General features: G+C 44.0%; 1 protein-coding gene across 13 annotated transcripts in view; it reads left to right on the top strand.

Moving 5' to 3' along the window:
* Window positions 1-22,856, top strand: part of HERC4 (HECT and RLD domain containing E3 ubiquitin protein ligase 4) — an 85,312-nt gene that overhangs the window by 42,589 nt on the left and 19,867 nt on the right. For 6 of the 13 annotated variants that reach the window (XM_032795270.2, XM_032795268.2, XM_032795266.2 and 3 more), the window contains exons 17-23: window positions 1,936-1,959; window positions 4,440-4,538; window positions 6,275-6,442; window positions 6,602-6,745; window positions 14,680-14,846; window positions 16,322-16,388; window positions 16,882-16,964. In XM_032795270.2, coding sequence (XP_032651161.1) covers window positions 1,936-1,959; window positions 4,440-4,538; window positions 6,275-6,442; window positions 6,602-6,745; window positions 14,680-14,846; window positions 16,322-16,388; window positions 16,882-16,964 — 752 coding nt within the window. Of the gene's footprint in view, window positions 1-312; window positions 511-1,935; window positions 1,960-4,439; window positions 4,539-6,274; window positions 6,443-6,601; window positions 6,746-14,679; window positions 14,847-16,321; window positions 16,389-16,881; window positions 16,965-20,891; window positions 21,262-22,856 lie in introns of those variants that run through there. The other 7 variants (XM_075072597.1, XM_032795272.2, XM_075072598.1 and 4 more) reach the window with 4 other exon arrangements.

The raw sequence follows: 22,856 nt of genomic DNA, 5'->3' as shown, positions 1-22,856 counted from the left end.
TTTCCTGATCCAACTTCTGTTAGCTTCAGCATAGTAGGATTGTCATGCTTTTGTGTTGGCTTGCTTGTTAGGTTTATGAGACTGATATTTTTTGCTGCTATTGCTTTCGTTGGTTTCTGGGCTCAAATGCTCTATGAAAAGTTGAAAACCCTACTCTATAGGCACATTCATTGTTGAGATTTTGAATATGAATTTCAGTGGAGAGGGGAGCTATCGTGTGTCATGATTGCTTTTGGGTCGGGAGAGGGAGGGTTGTCTGTTGGTCCATAACACAATGGATATCTTTGTCCTTTTTCTTTCCCTAAACTTTAGAGGACCTGATTTTAGAGGTTTCAAGAGACTTTTTGGCACTGAGGTATTCTGTTGACCTACATACCTGGCAAGCTTTGGCAGGTCCATTCAGTCACTTACTGGATGAACTTTAACACAGTCCTTTATCTGGAAGCACTTTCCCTCTAGTCAGTATTCTAGCTCTGGGATCTACTTTTATTAATCAGCTAACTCTGGAAATAAAACTTGTTTGCGTCAGTTCTTCTTGGCTAAAATCTGATCGTAATATTCTTTTGTTAGACTTTAATTGAAAGTTTTAGTGGACTTCCAGAATTCATTAGTACAGTTGTGTTTTATTCTTCTAGCGATGGAAGTGTTTGTCTTAAAAATACCTTCTGGTAGTTCACTTGAGACCAAATGAAATGTACTCTGAACACAAATAGCATATCGTATCATAGCTTCTGTTTGGGAAACACAGCTTGTCAACTGCTTGTGCTCTGTTCCAAGTCACTGGAAGAGCTTTGCCAATGCCAACCTTCAACCATGACGTAGACATGAGTTGGAAAAAGACCATTACAGTCTAATAATAAAATACTAATATAATGAGTTGTTTTAAAAGCAGTTTAAATTTTGTTTAAAGAACATTACTGTAGTCTGAGTGATTAGGGAAAAAAATAAACAGGTGCCATGTGTGTACACAGCTCCACAAATGTGCACTTTCACATGCATTATATTTGGAGAACTAGGTAAGCTAGTGATTCAGAGAAGGTAAGGGGTGGGTGTGTGTGGGTGTGTGTGTGTGTGTGTGTGTTAAACAAACACCTTTGTAGCTATCATTTTGGCCGTTAACTTTTATAAGTGAAGGACTCGGACATCCTGGTCCTTCTGAGATTTTTCTTTATAGTAGTAATTTTTTTAAAACTCTTTGGTGCTATTTAAATTTATTTTCCATTTTCTACCCTTGGGAAATCTCTGTCTTAGCATTCAACAGAGGGTGACAAGGAAACATGCAGGAAAGAGAGAATTAAAGTGTTCCAGCAACATATGCCTCTTCTATCACTAAATTTCCCCTCCAAGATCATCCAAAAAGTTGCACATTCTTTCTTAATCTTTGTGTACAATAAAGTAGTTACAGATTATGGAAACAAATGATGATTTATCTAAACTCCTGTCTAAATGGCTTTTGCACCTTGAAAATCAAAACATGTATTCATGCTTTGTTGCATTTAACAAATAATATGGTATAATAACTTGAGAAAAGGGAGGAAGCAAAAAGCTTTCTTTTTACATAAAGACTCTTAGTGAGTGAGTAAATATATGTAGAATGGCAGTATTTTAAAAATTGATAATACTACTGTTAATATAATATTTATAATACATTTCCTATAACTTAGCATTTATTATTTTTAGGGCCGTCCATCCAAGAAAACTTTACTGTAGTGCCGTTTTTTAAAGACCTTAGATATAGTAATTAAAAGTATCTGTTTATTGTCTGTAGATTAATTCTAAATGCAAAATTTTGTTTTTATTTGCTTCTCTAATAATTCAGTTTTAAAAATACTGTAGCTAAATATTTTTGCTGGTTCAGAGAAGAATAATTTAATGCAGACACTAATGTTACTTTTTACTCTTAATTATTGCTACCTTTGTGCATTGCTGTCATAGGACATCAACCATGGATTAACTGAGGTAAGATTGGTTGTAATCTGGCTTCCTTTTCAGAGTGTAAGGAAATCAGACATTTTGATTAAGATCTAGTTCTGTCAAGGATTAATTGTAGAGTATTAGATGTAAGAAAGACTTTAAAATTTGTGTGGGTATAGTCGGAAAAATAGCTGCACAATTTTCTGAAGACATGTTAAGTAATCAGGTTGAACATAGAAGTCATTGATGGAGTACAACTATAAGGCCTTGTGTACACTACACAGTTTTGTTGGCAAAAGGCAGCTTTTGCCGACAAAACAGCGGAGGTGCACATACTGCAATGCTACTTCTGGCAACAAAACTCTCTCCTGTTTTGCCAACAAAATAAAATCACCTTGACGAGAAGCATAAAGCTTTTTGCAGCAAAGTCAGAGTGACGAAACATGAGTGTAGTCACTGTGTTCCCTTACATCGCCGTAACTGGCCTCCAGGAGGTATCCCACAATGCCCACCGTGATTGCTCTGCTCACTTTTTGAACTCCACTGCCTCTATCCAGCTACACAGGCATGCACCCCTCCCCTTTAAAAGCCCTAGGAAGTATTGAAATTCTTCAGCGTGGAGAGCTCACATAGCCACAGCCCAGCTGAGCATGCCAGCTTCGTTAGCAAACGCACTGCTGCCTGGACTACAGCAGAGGGGGGATCATCTTGATCTGTGGGGAGAGGAGGCTGGGGAAATACTCTGAAGGAATCACAGAATCAAAATGTTAACTCTGAATCCTGCTCTTCTTGGCACTAGGAATGTGGCAGGCAGGCAGGGCTGGCTGCTGCTTAGGGTGGCAGAGCAGAGAGGGAAGGGGAAAGAGACTCAGAGAGGGAGCAAGGAGGAAGGGTCTGATATCGAGGGTGTCCCCCCTCCCCCTGCCTCAGGATTCATTGCTTCCAGCTGCTGTGTGAACTTAGAGACAGCCAACACATTCATTCTCGTCCAACACACACACACACTCTCCCTCTCACATAGGCGGCAGGTTATATATGTTTGCAGTGCTCGAGCACCAGGAATATTCAGGGCTAGGGGCCCTGCTCCAGCAGTATTTGGATCTGGGTCTCTCCCCTGGCCCTGCCTGGATCGGGCCCTGGCCCCCGCAGGTCTCCCCCGCCCCACCGCTTCCCTGCCTGACAGAAAGCAGCGCAGCGCCTCGCTCCTGCCTGCTTCTGCTGCTGGAGCAGAATGACTCCTGGCAGAACTGCTGTCTGCTGCCCCGGGGTCCTGGTGCCTGCCATACACTAATGGCAAGGCAGGCTGCCCTTACCCTGCCCTTCGGCCCTAGCCCTGAGCCTCTCCAACACCCCAACCCCTTAATCCTCTGCCCCAGCCCTGAGCCCCCTTGCAGCATGAACCCCTCATCCTCAGCCCCACAGCCCTCACCCCTGCACTCCCTCCTATTCCCAAACTCCCTCCCAGAGTGTGCCTCACCTCCCCTTTCCCACACACCCCTTCCCACCTCCAAACTCCCTCCCAGAGCCTGCACCCCTCACCTCTTCCTACACCCCCACCCCTAGCCCAGAGCCTGCACCCAAACTCTGTCCCAAAGCCTGCACCCTTCACCCCCCTCCTGCACGCACACCCACCCCCTACCCCAGCCTGGAGCCTGCACCCAGCACCCAAACTCCATCCCAAAGCCTGCATCCCTCCTGCACCCTAATCCCCAGCCCAGGACCTGCACCCCAGACCTCCCCCCTCCCCAAACCCCTCCCAGAGCCTGAGACAGGTGGGGGTGGAGTTTGGGGGGGCAGGTTCTGGGCACCACCAGCATTGCTACAGACTTGCCACCCATGCTCACATACACACTCTTCCTCACACACAGTCTCCCAATACGCACCCTGTCTCTCACCCCCCCCCACTCCCTGTCACCCTTTTACCCCCCACACTTCAGTTGAAGAGCGGCTGGCAATCTAGTAGGATGCTTCTGGAACGATGAGATTGAGAAACCTGCATAATTTGCTGCTGTACCTGCCCCATGAGGCATTGCAAACCCTTTCCAAAGCTACTCACTGTGCACTGCTCTATGTTGATGCAAGACCTGCTATTGTGGATGCATTCTGCCGACAGAAGTGTGGCCATGCAACAGCAGTTTAACTAAAACGGTGGCTGTATGTTGGCATAACTTGCATTGACAAAACTCTGTAGTGTAGACAAGGTCTAAAATACTTTTAAAACTAAGCAATGCAAACTCAGACTAGGATCTGTAGCCAAAATGCTTTCTAACCTCATACTTATATCAATTATAAAGATTTAGAAATGATCTAACTGTTGATGAAACATAAGAGAATTCAAAAATCCACGCCCTTTCCCACAACAATATGGGCCCTGCATTGACAAGTAAAATCTTTTGTCAATAAAGCAGATATATTGAATGAGAGAACCATTTTTACAATCCCATTTTTTTTCTGACTATAACTACACTTTTTAAGTACCATATGATAACTCTGTGCACTAATATTTTACTTTTTTTTTTTTCTAGCTAACAGACAATCCAGTTACAATTTGCACATACCCTTTCGTGTTCGATGCACAGGCAAAAACTACGCTCTTGCAAACAGATGCTGTCTTACAAATGCAGGTAAAATGGTTTTTCACACTTTCTAAACATCAGTCTTTTAAAATATCCAAAAAGGACTAAAATCTATTAAGTATTTTGAGATCTATTTTTTTCCTTCCTTCTTTTGTACGAGTAATTTGCATGATACAAATTTGGGGTAGTTTACTTTTCTCCCCCTTTTTAATGTTTTGAACCTGGTTGAAATTGTATTGTTTGGTAATCTGTGTAAATTGTTATCTTTTGTAGCAATTTCTCTCCTTCTCAGTAGCTAGGTGGCACTTTACCAGCCAACTGATTGCTTATCTCAAACTGTAGTAGGTATGCTCTTACCTACATCTGCAATGCAGTGTGAGAGAGCCAAGGCTTGGAACTTGTTTTAAATGTATTTTTTGTGGAAAGGTGGGACTGAAATTCTTAATCTGGAAAAATTGTTGCAATATGGAGATTTCATTTTTAATGTTGAGCATCATAGGTTCTTTCCCTATTTGCTGCCATCATATTACATACTTGCTATTTTTAGTTATTTCAGTTTTGCGTTAATCTGGATAAAGCTAATTCATAAATATAATGGTTTGTAAAATGCACCCTATATTGTGTCCTTTTATTTCTAAGCATGAGTTATGTTCACCTAACTGTGTGTGTTATGCATTGGAAGTCCATGTTTCTTATTTGTTGTCTTTGTTTCTATCTGAGCAACGCTGAAACATGTGTGATGTGATGAACAATTGTTCAAGAATTGGTATTCTGTATAATACATGCCTGCAAAGCTGTTGTAAAGGAGTCATGAATTATGAAAATCACATGTATAAAGGGGACAGAGTGAGTGAAGGGAAGATAAAAGCAAGTGACTGAAATAATAGTTCCAAACACTCTGACTACTTGAATTGCTCCCCATTTTCGTGTTGCCTGTTTATAGTGATAAGAGCCTGTGTCTTGAAGCTGAAGATAGAGGGGAAGAAGGCACTGCGCTTGTATGATATGCACTCCTGCTGAAAAATTCAAATTCCTGTAATCACAATAAGTTAATAAATACAATTTTGAATGTGTTTTCAAAGCTTGTATTCGCCACTGATGCTCAAAAATCAGCAATTGTTATGTGAACAGAAAAATAAATGAAAATTCAAGGAAAATGTTCATTCTGTGCCTGTGACCATTTACAGAATAGATTGTTAATGAGCTCTTTTAGTATATATTTGGGAAGCTTTTAAGAATTCTGTGCCATAATCAGAATACTCATGACAGTATTTTGTTTAATATGATCTTTCATGTTATGGAGGAGAAGGAAAGCAAGTGAAAAGATTGTTAGACAGTGGAAGAAAATACAACTCAAATGATATAAACAAAACAGCTACAAGAAAAATATGAACAAATATCACTCTGTGAAACCACCTCTTAATGCTTATTTATGCCAGATTAATATTTACCTCCTCAACCTCTATTTGTCACTTTTCAATAGACCTTGGATGGGTTGTAGTGTGTGTTTGGCTTTGTTTCTGTTATACAACGGTTTTAATTGTTAAGAACAGTAACTTAAGACTTATGGAACTGTTGAACAGCACTGTTGGATTTGTTAGTGCTAGTAGGAAGCATATTTGCTGAGGTTAAAGGGGTGTATAGTGTGCTAAATCTAAAATTGTAGCTCCGAGATATGTTTGCTAAATAAATACATTGATAGAAGCTCTTAAATGTTGGCTTTTTCATGCATGCAATGTTAGTTATTATTACTATCACTAAGGCTTTTACTTGGTTTTTCCCAGATGGCTGTTGACCAGGCTCACAGACAGAATTTCTCATCTATTTTTCTCCCTGTATTTGAATCTGTCAATCCTTGTCTAATATTAGTGGTGCGCAGAGACAATATTGTAGGAGATGCTATGGAAGTCCTAAGGAAAACGAAGAATGTAGATTACAAGAAACCACTGAAGGTATAGCCAGTTTATATTGCTTAAATTCCCTTAATCTAACATTAAATCAGATCATAATTTTTATTTTAGTATCTGTTATACCTTAACAAATTCCGTATATTTTTAGATTAAATGTACTTTGTTTTGCATTTCCTTTTTATATTCTGTGCCCATTTTCAGGTTATTTTCGTAGGGGAAGAAGCTGTTGATGCAGGAGGTGTTCGCAAAGAATTTTTCTTGCTCATCATGAGAGAGTTGCTTGATCCCAAATATGGAATGTTTAGGTACTATGAAGAGTCCAGGCTCATCTGGTTCTCTGACAAGGTACGCTTTACTCTGCAGTGAATGAATCCTCTTTTGACCCATCATGGACATCAAGGAAATATTTCTAGAGAAGCTGAAATAAGTGGCCACAGAGATTCATTCCTCTCACCATTGGATTAAAATTCCCCCCTTCACTGCACGTTCTGCTAAGATTCTGCTGTTCCCCACTAATTCTCCCATAATCCTGACAAGTATAGCAACCAAAAATGCCAGGAAATGTATGATGGTACAAATAGCAAAACTCCATAAAGCAGGATAGCAGAGAAAAGTAGGCAACATCATGTCTGACCGCTTCCTTTCCCTTATGTAGCTATGTCTACAGAGCTTATGTTGACAGTGAAGTCGAGAGACCTGGCTTCTGTTCCTGTTCTGTTATTAACTAAGTGCGTGAGCAAGTCACGAAAGCCCAAATTTTCAAGTGTTGACCAGTTTGTTGCCTCCGTTTTTGGATATACAAGTTGAGATCCAGTCACACCACGATAAAACATTAGCATGCCTTGCCTTTTGATAATCGGTCTAGAGAGGTCAATAATGGATATAGCTTATATTTTTAAGTGGAAATTTTATATGATGACCCTAATTTTCAAAGGATTGAGTAATCAAAGTTTAGTCCATTAAAAGCACTGTTCTATTGGAATACTTAAACACATTTGACAATGCAAGAACTCCCCAGAAGCTCAAAAAGTGCTGAGTGAAACAAACACATTCTTCTTTGAGTACTTGCTCATGTCGATTCCATTCTAGGTGTGTGTGCGCCCACGTGCACAGTTGTTGGAGACTTTTGCCTTAGCGGTATCTGTAGGGCTGGCTGTGGCGCCCCCTTGAGTGCCGTGCTAATGCATCGGTATATTAGTCACTGCTGGCCCTATGCACTCTCAGTTCCTTCTTACCGTCCATGGTGGTTGGTTGTAGCGCCTCTTTGTCTTGCTTCGCAAGTGATCAGCAGTTTTTCCTACTCCTTGAACCTTGTGTTACAGCTGTAAATAGTTTGTTTATAGTAGATTAATTAGTAAGTAGCTGTTAAGAACTGTCGTTAGTCAGGTAGAGTCCCGGTGGGGACTTTGACCCAGGCAGGGCATGCCCTGGTCTCTGGGTTTTAAGCCCTGCTCTGGCTGCAACAGGCCTATGCCTGTTAGTGACCCACTTGGTAGCTGTTTGAAGTGCCTGGGGAAATCCCACATTAAATAGAAGTGTCGCAGCTGTAAGAACTTTTGTCCCGGGACACAGAAAGAACGTAACATTCACTTGATGGCCCTCCTCATGGAGGCCGCTCTTTGCCCAGCCTCGGAGTCGGCCTGGCCGCACACAACACCATGCACTTTGGCCTCGGTGCATAGCGCACTGCTGGCATCAGACTCTTCCTGCCATTGATCCCCTTCGCTAGTACTCAAGAAGAAAGCTAAGAGGAGGGACCCGGCACTGAGCAAGTCGGATTGAGGGGCATTGCGCAAAGGACGCTGCTTGGGTTGCCCATCTATGCCGGAGCCGCAAGGGGGCACGCCCCCAAGGGGACCTACTACCCCCCTAAGGGATTCGCCACCAACTCCAGGGAGTGATAGAGGACCCAGGCTGATGGTGCAGTCAATGCCCTCTCAGCTCCTGGCACCCAGACAGCAATGGACTCTTCCACTGCAGCTGGCACTACATGCAGCAATGGACCTGGCGAAGGCTCCCTGCGAGGGCAAACCAGCTGTGAAGGCCTCCCAGAAGGGGAGTGCCACCGGTCTCCCGAGCCAAGGCAGAGTCCTTTGTTGCTGCATCCTTGGTCTCCATGCCAGCCCAGTTCACCGGTTCGCTGTTGCATGTCGCCAGCACTGTGCTCATGGTGTCCACCCTCGTGCTGGGCCTCACTCAGAGGGAGGCACTCGTTGCCTTACAGTTGGTACAGGTCGTCTTCGCACCAGCGTTTACTGTCACCAAGACCTAGAAGATGCTCCCCAACACGGTGCCGCTTCCCCTACTCTCGACATTGGTTTGACCAGTCGAGGCACCACTCACCCCCAGCGATGGTGAGCTGCCATACTCCAGCGTCAATGGCCCTGCTTTGCTCACCAGAGGAGGATTTGTCTGGCTTGGCGAAGGAGTTTAGCACCTCACCAAGACAGCACCATCATGACTGAGCTCCGGAGGTTGCATACGCCACAGTGATGCTGACCTGCCAGTTCAGTGGCCTTACGGGAATACTTGAGGCATGCCGGTTATGTCGATGCCCCCATCTTACCAGTCCTTGGTCACCGTATTGGACACACCCCAGTTGGCACCAGGTTTGGCGCAGGAAGCGCCGGTGGGCACTGTGGTGGAGGGACAGATGTCCACCTTGATTCCCCCTTCCCCTGTGGGGAATGATGCCCTGGGCCCTCCCCCAGTGGTTCAGTCATCTTCCTCCTCTCCAGACAAGGTGGTGGCGAGACCCTACCATGCTAGCTGGGCCCTCCTGTGCTAGCCCACCGGATGACTTAAGGAGCACCAAGTCCTTCTCCCACAGGTGGCCACTAACTTAGGCCCTGAGGTGGAAGAGATAGCAGAGCAATTGGATAAGTTGTTCGATGTGCTCTCATTGTCCACCCCTGCATGTGTTGCAATCTTGGTTCATGAAGGGGTTCTGAACATTGCCAAAGCCCTCTGGAAAACCCCATCCTCCATCTTGCCCACTTCCGACACGGTCGAGAAAAAGTATTTTGTCTTGCCAAGGGGTTAGAATACTTATATACCCACCTGCCCCTAGGGTCATTGGTCATGTCGGCAGCCAACAAAAAGGACCAACAGGCCTGCTAGTTCCACCCCCAAAAATAAGGAGGCCAAGAGACTGGACCCTCTTGGAATTAAAACTGACTCCAAGGCGAATCTCGAGGTCTGGGTAGTGAACCACCAGGCTCTTTTGGGGTATTATAATTTGAACTTTAAGGATTCCATGCCCCAGGAAGTGGCCCAAGAGTTAGGGGCTCTTATGGAGGAAGGTAGCTCAGTGCTCCCACTAGTTGGCCTGGGATGCGGCCAATTCAGCAGCCAAGGTGGTCGTCTCAGCAGTGGTCATGAGGCATATCTCCTGGCTTCCAACTACAAGTCTGTCCCAGGAGATGGAGTCCTCCATACAAGATTTTTTGTTCAGTGGAATTGGACTGTTTTCTGATCAGATGGATGCAAAGCTGCAAGGTCTGAAGAACACTCGGGCCACCCTCCTTCCTCAGGGGATGCATACAACTTAGTCTGTGAGGAAGCCATTCCGGCAGCGTTTGCCGCGAAAGCCGTGGCAGCCTCGGCACGGATCTACGAGGAGAAGGGACGCTGGGTTCTGTCACCACTGCCTTTCCTCCTCTTGTTCACAGGTTGGCCCAGTGAAACACCATGGGGGCCAGAAGTGGGCGTTTTGAGGGTGCACTCGAGAGCAACGCCCCAGTCACCTCCCTGGATCTTCCTCATCTTTTCCTCAACGGTCTTCATGCCTACTCTTTGGCCTGGTCGAGAGTCAGCTCAGACCGTTGGATGCTAGAAATTGTGTCGCTAGGCTACACCCTTCAGTTTTCATCCACCTTCTTCCCTGTCCCTCTTAAGGAACCCTTCTCACGAGCAACTCATCGTTCAGGGAGTTAACAGTCTTCTGCAACTGGGGGTGATGGAAGAGGTCCCTTGTGAAATGAGGGGGAAAGGTTTTTCCTCCCACTATTTCCTGATCCTGAAGGCAAAATGGAGCCTGTGAGCAATTCTGGACCTGCGATGACTCAACAAGTACCTCAAGAAGTTGAAGTTTCGCATGGTGTTCCTGGCCTCCATCATTCCCTCCCTGGATCCAGGAGACTGGTTCGCCACTCTTGACTTGAAAGACATTTGTTTCCATACCTCTATCTTCCAAGGATGCAGACATTTCTTCCGTTTTATGGTGGGTCATTACATTTCCAGTTCACAGTGTTCCCCTTTGGCCTCTCCTTGGTCCCATGGGTTTTTACAAAATGCATGGCCCCGGTAGCTGCTTACCTGCAGTGTCAGGGGATCCAGGTCTATCCTTATCTCAGCGATTGGCTCATCAAGGGCAGATTGCAGGATCAAGTGCAGAGCTGCCTCAGTCTGGTGCAGTCCACATGCCATGACCTAGGCCTGTTAGTGAACAAAAATAAATTGACTCTCGTACCTGTGCAGTGGATAGAGTTTATCATGGCGGTTCTTGATCCCACACAGGCTCGGGCATTCTTTCCGGAGACCCGTTTCCAAGTCATGTCAGATGTAATCCCCTATGTGAGAGGCCACCTGCTCACCACCGCCTGTACTCGACTGTGGCTGCTAGGCCACATGACTGCTTGTACTTATGTGGTCCGTCATACCTGGCTCCACCTCTGGCCGCTGCAGATGTGGTTGGCGTTGGTCTACATCCCCAACAGAAACGACCTAGACCTGGTAGTAAATGTGTTGGACCACATCTGGGCATCACAGGCATGGTGGCAGGACCCCGCATTGGTGTTGTAGTGAGTGTATCCCCATCGCTAACTCTGGTGTCCATCGCCTAGGATGGAGAGCCCACTCAGGCGAGGTCAGTACACAGGGCTGCTGGTCAGCGGTCGACCTCTCCCTCCACATACATGTCAGGGAGCTCAGAGCTGTTCGCCTGGCCTGCCAGACTTTTCTGTGCCAGTTAAAAGGCAAAGTGGTTCAAGTCCTGACTGACCACACCACCATAATGTTTTATATCAACAGGGTGGAACCAGGCCATCTGCTCTCTGCCAGGAAACTCTCAGATTTTTTTTCATGCATGCAAAGTTAGTTATTATTACTATTGCTAAGGCTTTTACTTGTTTTTTCCCAGATAGCTGTTGGGCTCACAAACAGAATTTCTCATCTTTTTTTTGTGCAGCATGCCATTCATCTCATGGCAGTGCACCTCCCTGGAACTAGGAACATGTTCGCAGATTGCCTCAGCAGAACCTTCTCGTCTTGCCACGAATGGTCTCTCTACCCCATATGGTTGACCAGATCTTCCGAAAGTGGGTATCTTCCCAGGTGGACTTGTTCACGACTCACCAGAACAGGAAGTGCTACTGGTTCTGCTCATTTTGTGAGGGTCAACAGGGGTTTTCTGTTGGACACCTTTCTATTTCCTTGGTTGCGGGCTCTGATGTAAGCTTTCCCACTGATGCCACTGCTTCACAAAGTCCTCATGAAGATCAAGCAGGACAAGGCCAAGATTATCCCGGTAGCCCTGGCTTGGCCTCACTAGCAAATGTGCTCAGCATGCTCATGAACATGTCAGTGATGATCCCAATGCCACTGCCCCACTGACCGGATTTCCTGTCACAGAATCATGGCCAGTTCCTGCAGCCAAATCTGGCAGCACTCCACCTGACAGCTTGTTTGCTCCGTGGTTAACTACTGAGGAGTGGGAATGTTTGACCTGAGTCCAACAGGTCCTACTGAGGAATAGAAAGCCCTCCACTAGAGCAACCTACCTCGCCAAATGGGAACAATTCACATGCTGGGCCTCGGCCCAAGCAGTTAGCCTGAGCAGGCCTCGCTGCAGCTGATCCTGGACTACCTTATGCATCTCAAGCTCCAGGGTTTGTCCTTTTCATCAGTTAAGGTCCGCTTGGCTGCTGTATCTGCCTTTCACCCTCTGTTCCAGAGCAGTTCGGTCTTTGCTTATAGCATGATGGTCCGGTAATTAAAGGTCTACAGTCGTTCTACCCCCAAGTCTGGGTCCCAGTCCTTCCATGGGACCTGACTCTGGTACTTGTGTGGCTCATGAAAACTCCCTTCAAGCCCTTGGCATCCTGTTCCCTTCTTCTGCTCTCCTGGAAGATGTCATTCCTGGTGGCTATAACTTCTGCCCGAAGTGCTCTAATCTCAGCGATCCTTACATTGGAGCTGCCATATACAGTGTCTTCAAGGACAAGGTCCAGTTGCAGCCACATCCGGCTTTCCTGCCCAAAGTGCTCTCCAATTTCATACAAGCCAGGACCAGTCTTCTGCCTAAAGCCTTATATGTCTGAGAAGGAATGTAGGTTGCGCTCCCTAGATGTCAGGAGAGCGCTGACCTTCTACATAGAGAGGACCAAGCCATTTCACAAGTCGATGTAGTTGTTCATTGCGGTGGCAGATAGGATGAAAGGTCATCCAGTGTCCACCCAAAGAATTGCATCGTGGATCACGGCCTCCCTCCACCCACGATCGTAACCATCCACTCAACGAGCGCACAAGCCTTCCTGGCCCGTGTGCCAATTTCTGATATTTGCAGCGTTGCTATGTGGTTATCCATCCAAACGTTCACGTCTCACTATGTACTTACCCAGCAAGCCCGAGATGATGCTGGCTTCGGTAAAGTGGTATTACAAGCTGCTCAACTGTGAACTCTGAGCCCACCTCCAGGAATACTGTTTGTGAGTCATCTAGAATGGAATTGACATGAGCAAGCACTTGAAGAAAAAATAGTTACCTACTTTTCATAACTGTTCTTCGAGACGTGTACTGTAATGGGTTGGACCTCTTGGGAAGTCACCTGATGTGCTGAGATACAACTGAGTCTACCTGTTCTGCCAGCATGGGCCGCCTTTAACCTGCAGATCAGCTCTGGGAAGACTCAGCTTAAGGGACTTGCTCCAGCACTCAGATGTCCACCTCCCTTGGAGTACAGACCCAAAGATATATTATATTCACATTTTCTCTCAATGTGGAAGATGATATGCACAATTTCTCGCCCTCCACCCAGTTAGAAATCATATAAACTGGGTTGTATTATAAACTGGAAATAAATTTGTTAACTATAACAGGTGTATTTTAAGCAGTTAAGGAGGTAGCAGACAGAACAAGGCAGTTTACTAAGAAAATAAAGCAGAGCATGCAAACTAAGCTTAATACACCAAAGAAACTGGTTACATGTGCGTTCTTATCCTAAATGTGGTTCTAATAATCTTCTTCACAGGCCAGATGCCCTTCCAGCCTGGGCCCAGTTCTTCCTCCATTCAGTCTTAGTTGGTCCCAGCAATCATCTTGGGTGGGGTAGCAGGCGAGAACTGACGATCAGGATTACCTCACTTCTCACCCTTAAATAGGATTTGCATAAGGCGAGAGTCTCTTGTTTTCTAGTTTGACTCCCCTTCCCTTACAGTGGAAAGTTACAAGAAGTCCCAGATAATGTTTTAGTATCAGGTGACAAGACCACCTGACTCTGTACCCTTGTAGCCATTCTTCACAGGAGGACTAAGGTCTTTTACAGTCTATTGTCCGTGGGCCATGCGCCCTGTCTGGCTTTTCCATTGTTGTACCTGAAGTGTTGGCAGTGGCCGTCACCCAGAGTAACATAGTTGAAAACAGAGAGAGTCCATATTCCTAATTTTAGATACAGAAATGATATATGCATACAAACAGGATAATTGCGTTCAGTTAATCATAACCTTTCTAGTGATCTCTCACATGAGCCGGCTTGCAGGAAGTATATCTCAGTTATGTCATTCATATCATAAGCGTATTTCCATAAAGAATACGGAAAGATGGGTCACAGTGTTGCTCATGTCCATTCCATTACCTGCCCCTCTTGGAGTTGCCGACAAGAAGGAACTGAGAGGGCGTAGGGCAAGTGGCACCTGATATACCTATGCATGAACGCCGCACTCAAGGAAGCGCGACAGCCAGCCTTACAGATACTGCTAAGGCAAATGTTCCAACCAACTGTGCACGTGGGCACGCACACACCTAGAATGGAATGGACATGAGCAACACATCTTGATGAACAGTTATGAAAGGCTAGGTAACCGTTTTTTCTCCTTGGATTTCAGTCTTGCTCAACTGGTTAAAAACCAGTTTTAACAATATCTGTGAAATAAGATTATATTTTTATTTATAGGAAATGTAAATGAAATAGATATAAACCTATTAAAAATCTGAACATTTTTTTTCTTTTTAAGTTGACAGATGTTTTAACTCTTAACTCTTGTATTTTCTGTTCATCGTAGACCTTTGAAGACAGTGACTTGTTCCATTTGATTGGTGTTGTCTGTGGGCTAGCAATATATAATTTTACTATTGTAGACCTTCAGTTCCCCTTGGCTTTGTACAAGAAGCTGTTGAATAAGAAGCCTTCCCTAGATGACTTAAAAGAGTTAATGCCTGATGTTGGCAGGTGAGCCAATATAAATTGAATGACAGGATAACCGGTGTATCATCTTATTTATTAAATGCACTATGTAGTTTCCTGTAATGTACAGAAATTGAATAAATAATATCTCCATAGACAGACAAAAAGCTCTAACTAGAATAATACCGTTAGGCTAAAAGTTGAGTTTGTATTTACACTACTGTTTTATAAACCCCTACTTTCAGATACTTAGTTTTGGGATTAAGAATTCTTTCCTGTTTGGAACTTAATGTCCCCAAATTTTGAAATTTTCTGGTTCAAATGTGTATGTTGTAAATATAACTCATCTTACTTCGAACATAATCTCAGTTTTAGGCAGTTTATTCAGTTTCTAATGACATTGATTTGCATATTTCAAAAACAAGTACATGTTGTGAATTTGAACTTTTTTTCATTTGCTGAGGATATATAGTTAATATCAATTTTTGAAGTATTTGAAACCAGAAAATTTGGAGAAAACCATTTATTTTTAATGTATTGTATGTATATTGTTCCCATCTTCATTAAACAAAAATAAAACATTTTGATAAATTGGCAAATCATACTCTTTTGAGGAGGATCCAAAGTGCTTGGTGGCTATTAATACATTTTCCTCAATGACTCATAACTATAGTGTCCCATGTTCCCATCCACCTCTTTTTGACGTGTGCAAGGCAATTAAGGGAGATTGAGATATATTTTTGGGTTGCAGCTCTGCCATCTTCCATCAGCCAAAGGAATATGTGCCATCTTTTTTGTGTTGTGTCTAGGAATGAAGAAGAGTTAGAGAAAATATTTTAAGAAATGTAATAGCATATAAGGTCATAGCAAAATGAGGAATCAGAGTTCAACAATATAAATCCCATTGCAAAATTTAAAAAGAGGACTTAAAGTTTAAGTTCTTAAATCTATATTTAGTTTCGTAAGTAAGCTTGAACAGATTTTTGAAATGCTGAGCCCTCTGAGCTCCCATGGAAGTCAATGAAGAGACTTCTTGTAGAACTTGCCTTTTATTACTAAATATTTTCTTCTTCTACAGACTTTTCACTTACTCCATAAACAGTATTGAAATACATATTTCAGGTACTGAGATGAAGGATCAGGCTGCTATCATTCTACTTCTCACAGCACCCTATCTCTTTTATCATTCTGTGAACCCTCTTACTCCTTTCCAACTGCAAAATTAGAACCCCCTCACCTTACTTCTAGAGTAGACAATTGGAAGGAATTAAGGCCTCTCAGAAATGAAGGAAAAACAAGAAAATGTTCAATAAGCTTTGTGCTGCATTTCAACTTAAATGAAATATGAATCAGTGGAGGGTTTCCTAACTTTGCACTTCTAAATGCTAATCATCTAAGTGAGAAATCCAAAGAAGATAACTGTAGAAAGATACAGAACTCACAGAATACTGAGAACATATACTCAACATATGTTAATTTTTCAGTGCATTGAGATTAAGACAAAATATATTGTTTTGCAGAAGTATGCAGCAGTTACTGGACTATCCAGAAGATGACATAGAGGAGACATTTTGTCTCAACTTTACGGTAAGCTTTTGAATTCTTTTTAAAGTATTTTACTTGTAGTTTTAACTATCCATTATGATTACCTCTGGCAGAATGTTACCAAAAACACTAGCTGCTCTCCTATTAGAATTTTGCATTCAGTTGGTATTTTAATGTTAAGCTGATTGTGAAACACTGCCCATGGCTGAGGGCAAGTCTACACTACAGCACTACATTGGTGCAACTGTGCCTCTACAGGGCATCTGGTGAAGACATGCTGTGCCGACAGGAGAGTGCTCTCCTGTTGGCATAATTACGCCACCTCATCTACGTCGGTGGAAGAGCATCTTCTGCCGACATAGCAGCAGTGTTAGCAGCACGAAACTTATGTTGCTCGGGGAGAGAGTGGTTTTTTGCACCCTCGAGCAATGTAAGTTAGATCGACTTAGGCGTTAGTGTAGACCTGCCCTGAGTTGAGGGAGATGGTCTTTTGGAACAGTAAATGAAGTGTACTCTGCATTTTACTTTTAAACAGATCACTGTGGAAAATTTTGGAACAACAGAAGTAAAAGAGCTGATTCCTAAAGGTGCCGACATTCCTGTGGTCAAACAAAATAGGTAAGTGAATTATAACAGTGCAGGTGTAGTGGTCAGTTAGTGCTTCAATTTTAGCCTGTTTCAGAAAGGAATAACTTGACTGCTAAACATAACTTGCTCTGATCCAGAAATTAGCATATTTGGTATGGGGGGAAAAAAGATTTTATTTAACATGATGAATTTTTCAAGTTGCTGAGAAAACATAATTCGTGTTGTAATTTATTAGTTGCTATTTGAAGTACGTTGTTTCACCTCGAATTTTTAATGTGAAAGCTATGTAGGGCCCATTTAGACAATTCTTTTTGTTTTATAAGGTTAGGTTGTTTGCTAAATATGCCTCTCTAGAGAAGACAACTCATATCTCTTAGTAATGGCTGTAGACTACTAAATGATTAACGTAAACAAAACTGCACTGATCTGCAAGGAACATGAGTATAATTAGAATTTGCTGAATAGCAATCAAAGCCGCCTTTTTGATGGAGTTTTGTAGCCTCCCCCAATTTTGGAAATGTAGTTCTGGGGGCATTTTTTCCCTTTGAAGAAAAGGTGAATGAGTCTGATGGTAAAGAACTTGTAGCATTCTCAGGGAGAGATTTTTGTCATGGAAATCGTGGATTCTATTCTCTTTAAAACAAACTCTTTTTTTTATTAATTCCCACTCCACTCCTTTCAGTGTATTGGCAGATTGGGATGGCACCTTGTGCCTTTGTGGAGAGCCCTGATTTAGTTGCTGCCAGTTCTCCTATCCCCCTCCCCCGTCCATTCTATCTCTCTCTCCTTACCCTCCCCTATATTTTTGTATGTTCTTTTTTCCCCTTTGGCTTTTTTGTGTATTTTCATCTTTCCTTAGTATTTCTTTTTTGCATGCTCCTGTTTTTGCTTCCTTTTCATGGACAGATGGAGCAGAGGACATGTTCCTTGAGACCATGACATGTGTTTACAGCTGGACTGTGTGTTTGTGAGGACAGGGAAAATATGCTTGGCTGGGTAGATTGCTGCTTGAGCCTATAGCCCGATATCTGAAAACTGTTTCTGCAACTGGATCTATTAGGGGCAAGTATAAGAGTAATGAGGAAAGGTGGGAGGCTTTGAGGGAGCTATACACTCGTTTCACCATAGCTATGACCGTCTTTGCAGTGAAGATATCCCACAGTGAATCAGTTTTTTCCTCACTCTAATCTGGCATCCACCACCAGGAGGGCTGGACCCTAGGTTGGTGGGGAAACCATGTAGAGTAAAATTACAACTTCCATGTTTGCTTGATGTCTGTGTTCTAGCTATGTAATTGGGGGGAGCACTGCACCACAGTCCTTCCTGCCTCTCAACCCTTCTACTCCAGTGGTCCCCAACATGGTGCCTGCGGGTGCCGTGGTGCCCTCTGGGGCATTTATGTGCGCCCGCCTAGTGCCCAGCAGGGAACCTGCCAGGGACAGAGAACTCAGGCAGCGGGTGCTATGTTCTCTGTTCCCGGCAGGTGCGGGGCCTGCCTGGTTCCTAGCAGGAGAGAGAAGCTGTGGCCCATGCCTGCCAGGGATAGAGAACTCGGGGGCTACAAGCTGCGAGCACTGGTGTTCTCGGTCCCTGGCAGGTGCGAGTCCGCGGCTTAAGCTGGAGAGAAGCCACGGCCCCGTGCCTGCTGGGGACAGAGAACTGAAGCTGCGGGCACTGGTGTTCTCAATCCCCGGCAGGCGCAGGGCCCACCTAGTGCCCAGCAGAGAAGAGAATCTGGGGCCCCGCCCCTGCTGGGGACAGAGTACTCCAGGGCTGTGGGCATCGGTGTTCTCTGTCCTCGTGGCTTCTCTCCGGCTTCTCTCCTCTCCTGATTCATATATTATGTAATATTAAATATGTTTTTTTATATTATTTAATGTACAAATACAAAATAAGCCTTGAAAAATTGTTGGCGCCCGCCACGCTCTTCTGAAAACATGAATGTGCTGCTGGCCACAAAAAGGTTGGGGACCACTGTTCTACTCCCTTACCTCTTCCCCCCCCGCACCCAAAAAAGGGCAGAAACTCAAATGCTGATTACTTGTATGTGAAAATAAAATACATGATATAGTGCTCCCAGATTTGTTTTTGACAACAGTAGGAAAGAGCCAGACGTGGTGGCTGTGTTTTGTGATGCTTCTAAACACCATATATTTCAGAAAATGTAGTGCATAATCGTTCTTATGTGCTCTTTTTCCAGCATTCATAAGTCTAAGCATTGCTTTTGCTTCTTTGGCAGTCCTGTGCCTCACCACGATCACTTTAGACCTCAGTAAGAAGCTCGTAACTTTCAGTAAAATTTGCATCCATAATTATTGTATATCTCTAATATTGGAGCCAGTTCTCCCAGTCCTCTTGTGAGAGACCAATCTTTTTTCCTGTGAAGTAAAATAGTGTCAAAGCTTCTGAGAACTTTGATGCTATGACCCCTGTAGTAGAGCTTATGGTGGGAAAACAAGCAAGAAGGATGCTTTTTTCAGGTGCAGACCAGGCATGTGATACTTTGTCAGCAAGTCCGCAGGTCTCCCATCAGAAGCCTAGGGCATTGACTGATTGGGACACTACTCAGTCCATGCTGTTCAGTGCAGAGTTGTTCACTAGTAAATTGATCACCATCTATCATGAGAGAGGCATCTGACTTTCTTTTAGAACAGATATCTGATGGGTGCAGTATAAATACATGAATGGATGATACATCAAGGCCTTGGTTAATTCGGCTCTCTGTAGGAAGTGACCTAGTTCAGTTTGAATTAAGAGTGTTCCTTGGGGTGTTCTAGCTATTTGTCTATGATTTCAGGTATAGGAGCTTTTCTTATGCAATAATAGTCTCATTTGAGAATATTAACCTTGTGTTTGAGTCATGAAATATGGTTACATAAAGAATAGCTATGATGCATAGGTTGTCCTTCTGCACCTTACATTTCTTGGATAACACATCCTTGTTGTTGACTTGGGCTCTCACGCTGTAACAACTATGGACCCATTCCAGGTAACCTCAAATTCTGCCTATATAACTCACCACATTTTGCTTCAGGATTGGAGATCCAATATGGGAATTAAATTTACATATTTGTTGTGGTCAAGAGTGTCCCCTTTTGCACCTTCTTAGTGGTGAAGTTCTTGCATTCGTTGTCCCCTGAAGACTAATGGACTAGATGAGTCAGCTTCACATATGTCAAAGGAATAATACTGTATAAACACTAGATGTTCTGTCTATGGCTTAGTGGGACATATCTGTCTATAACTGATTGTGAAATTGTTCCTTTAGATTTAGTTAGATATAGACCATCTGATTAGTGCTGTTTTGAATAATTTATGTACATGAGCCCAGAAACATTGTGATGAACACTTTTTTTAAAATCAAAAGATGCTTCCTTTTCTGAAACCAATAAGAATCCTTTTCTAAAAATGAATATTTAAAATATATTTAAAGATTCTAGCTGATGGCATATGTCATGTGGGAAGAAATACACTAAATTAGTTTACTGTGAGGTTAGTAGTTATGGGAAGGTAATAGCACCAGCACCTGTAATTTCTCAGCTCTTTGAGTGCTGGTCCCTGTGTATATTCCACATGTCCGTATGCATGCATCTTGTACACCTGAGACCAGAAAAATCTTTCTGGTAGTATCCAGTGGTCCATACCTGCGTGCTGGATCTCTCCCCATGCTTAGCATGAAGAGCATAAAGCAAAGTACAAACTGACCGCCTCTCCATTTCCTTCTTACGTCCGCATGGCCTGAATCGGAGTCCTCTGTGCCCAGAGTTATTCTCACCTTCATCTTCGCATATGTAATTGTATATAATTTGTTAGTGGTTTTGTTGTAGTTTTTTTTTAATTTTACATAGAGAAGCTTAGTTTTTTCCCTACCTTAGGGACCCTGTCTGTCTCTCTCTTCCCGGGAATAGGACTGTGCCCAAAATTTTCAAACTTAAAAACTCTCTCTTGTCCTCACAGCTTCTCTGTCAGCAACGACCACTGGGACTACCTGTACTGCCTTAGAGGAGGCATGTCTCTGCCAGTGTAATATCTGTTGTTCCTTCCCACCCTGGACCCAAGAGAGATGAGAGCTCCAAGTGAGGAAGCCCCTCATGGAGAAAGCCACATGACTCCAGTCAAATCCATGTCAGGGAGACCACCCTGTACATCAGAAGCAGTCTTCAAGCTTTGTGCTTTCTGTAGCAGAAGCTGGATCAGATAAATCCTGAAGACCCACCCTCTCAGGCTTCTCATGAGAATAAGAGGCACTTTCACAGACATAAAAAGAGGTCCCCCTCTAAACCTGCTTCCAGGAGAAGGGATGCTTCTCTGATTCCTTCCAGGTCAGGTGAGTCTTTGCATGCAGGTCCCAAAGATTTAGGTCTGCCTAAGCCTCTCAAATTGGAGAGAGTGCACAGAAGCAAAGCTCCAGTGGTAGCAGCTCCAGTGCAGACGATGACTTCTACCAAGCCGAAGGACCGATATCTGCCAGGACCTACCAAGAGCTCTAGACGAGACTCTCCCTCTTTGCAATAGTACCAACTTGGCCCCATAAGGACCCACCAACCACTAAGTCTGGCACAGCAGAACCATCAGCCGGGACCCCTTGTATTCTGGGATCAATGGAGACATGAACTAATCTGGAAGTTATCTTTGCCTTTCTCTTTCAGGCCCAGTCCTTCTGAGGGTCACTTTGACCCCCAGAAAAGGATACCACCTCAGTAAGGATTTACTCTCCTGGACAGTCCCTAGGCTAGAACTTCCTCCCACTGACAACAACAGTATCCCCGATGGAGCTGGATCCAGTTTTCTTGTTGGTCGAATCCAATGTCCAGGGTGGACCATCGCCTCCACAGCCCAGGGAGGTTAGACCAGCCAGATTTGAGAGTTTCTAGGGCTCAATCTTCACTCAACCATGGTTACCCTCCCAGAAATCACTGGTAGTCAATGCCTTGCGGCCCCTTCCCAACTAGTTTTTTCGTCCCTCATGCTGGTTCTGTTGGGTTCATAGGATTCTTATGCATGACACACCAGATCAGTGCACTCTACCAAAGTCATGTCATATCCCCCCTCTCCTAGACAGCAGCACAGGAGTCCACAGGAGTACCTGTAGGAGGAAGTCAACAAGCCAGATTTGCTGGTACCAGCATTACCAACCTGTATGTTGTGTTCCTCACCCGATGATGCAATTGCCCCATCTTCACCATCCCCACCAAATGAGCATTGGCAATGTCAAGAACTATTGCAGAACTTCATATTCCATTAGAAGTAGTACAAGAAACACAGCATGTCTCGAAGATCCTGCAGTCCACCAGATCCAATAGGGTAGCTTTTCTGGTGAATTAGGCCAGTAAGGGACCAGCTAGAGTGGTAAGGTATACACCAGCAACATGTACCTCTTCCTCTAAAAGGCCTGAGAAACATTACTTTTTTTTTCTGTGAAAGCAGAATTCTTGTTTACTTACCTTGCCCCCTATTCCCTAGTAGTACAAGCAACCATGGAAAGATTGTGGCAGCAGTACCATAAAATCACCCCTGCAGGCAAGGGAGCAGAACACCTGGACAGAGGGAAAGTATGTACATCCACCAGTCTCCAGTTCAGAATCTCTGACTAACCCTCTTAGCGAACTGTGATTTTTATGAATTGCTCTAAGTTCCTGGAGTTCACAGATAATACTTTTCCAGGAGGACAGGGCCAATTCCAAGCCCTTGTTGAGGAAGGTAGACTTGTCGCTAAAACCGCACTGCAAGATACAGTGGACCTGGTGAATACCATATCAAGATCTATATTGACCGCAATAGTAATGCAGCGAGCATCATGGCTTCGTTCTTTGGAGTTCTCCAGGGAGGTTCAGAATACCATCAAGGACTTGCCCTTCAATTAAACCAACCTCTTTAACCATAAAACAGATGAGTTTTTATACTTAAGACACCACAATAACC

This window comes from Chelonoidis abingdonii, chromosome 15 (assembly GCF_003597395.2).
Source record: "Chelonoidis abingdonii isolate Lonesome George chromosome 15, CheloAbing_2.0, whole genome shotgun sequence".
Classification (NCBI taxonomy): domain Eukaryota; kingdom Metazoa; phylum Chordata; order Testudines; family Testudinidae; genus Chelonoidis; species Chelonoidis abingdonii.
The sequence above is the reverse complement of the archived record's forward strand: the minus strand, read 5'-3'. Positions and strand labels throughout refer to the sequence as shown.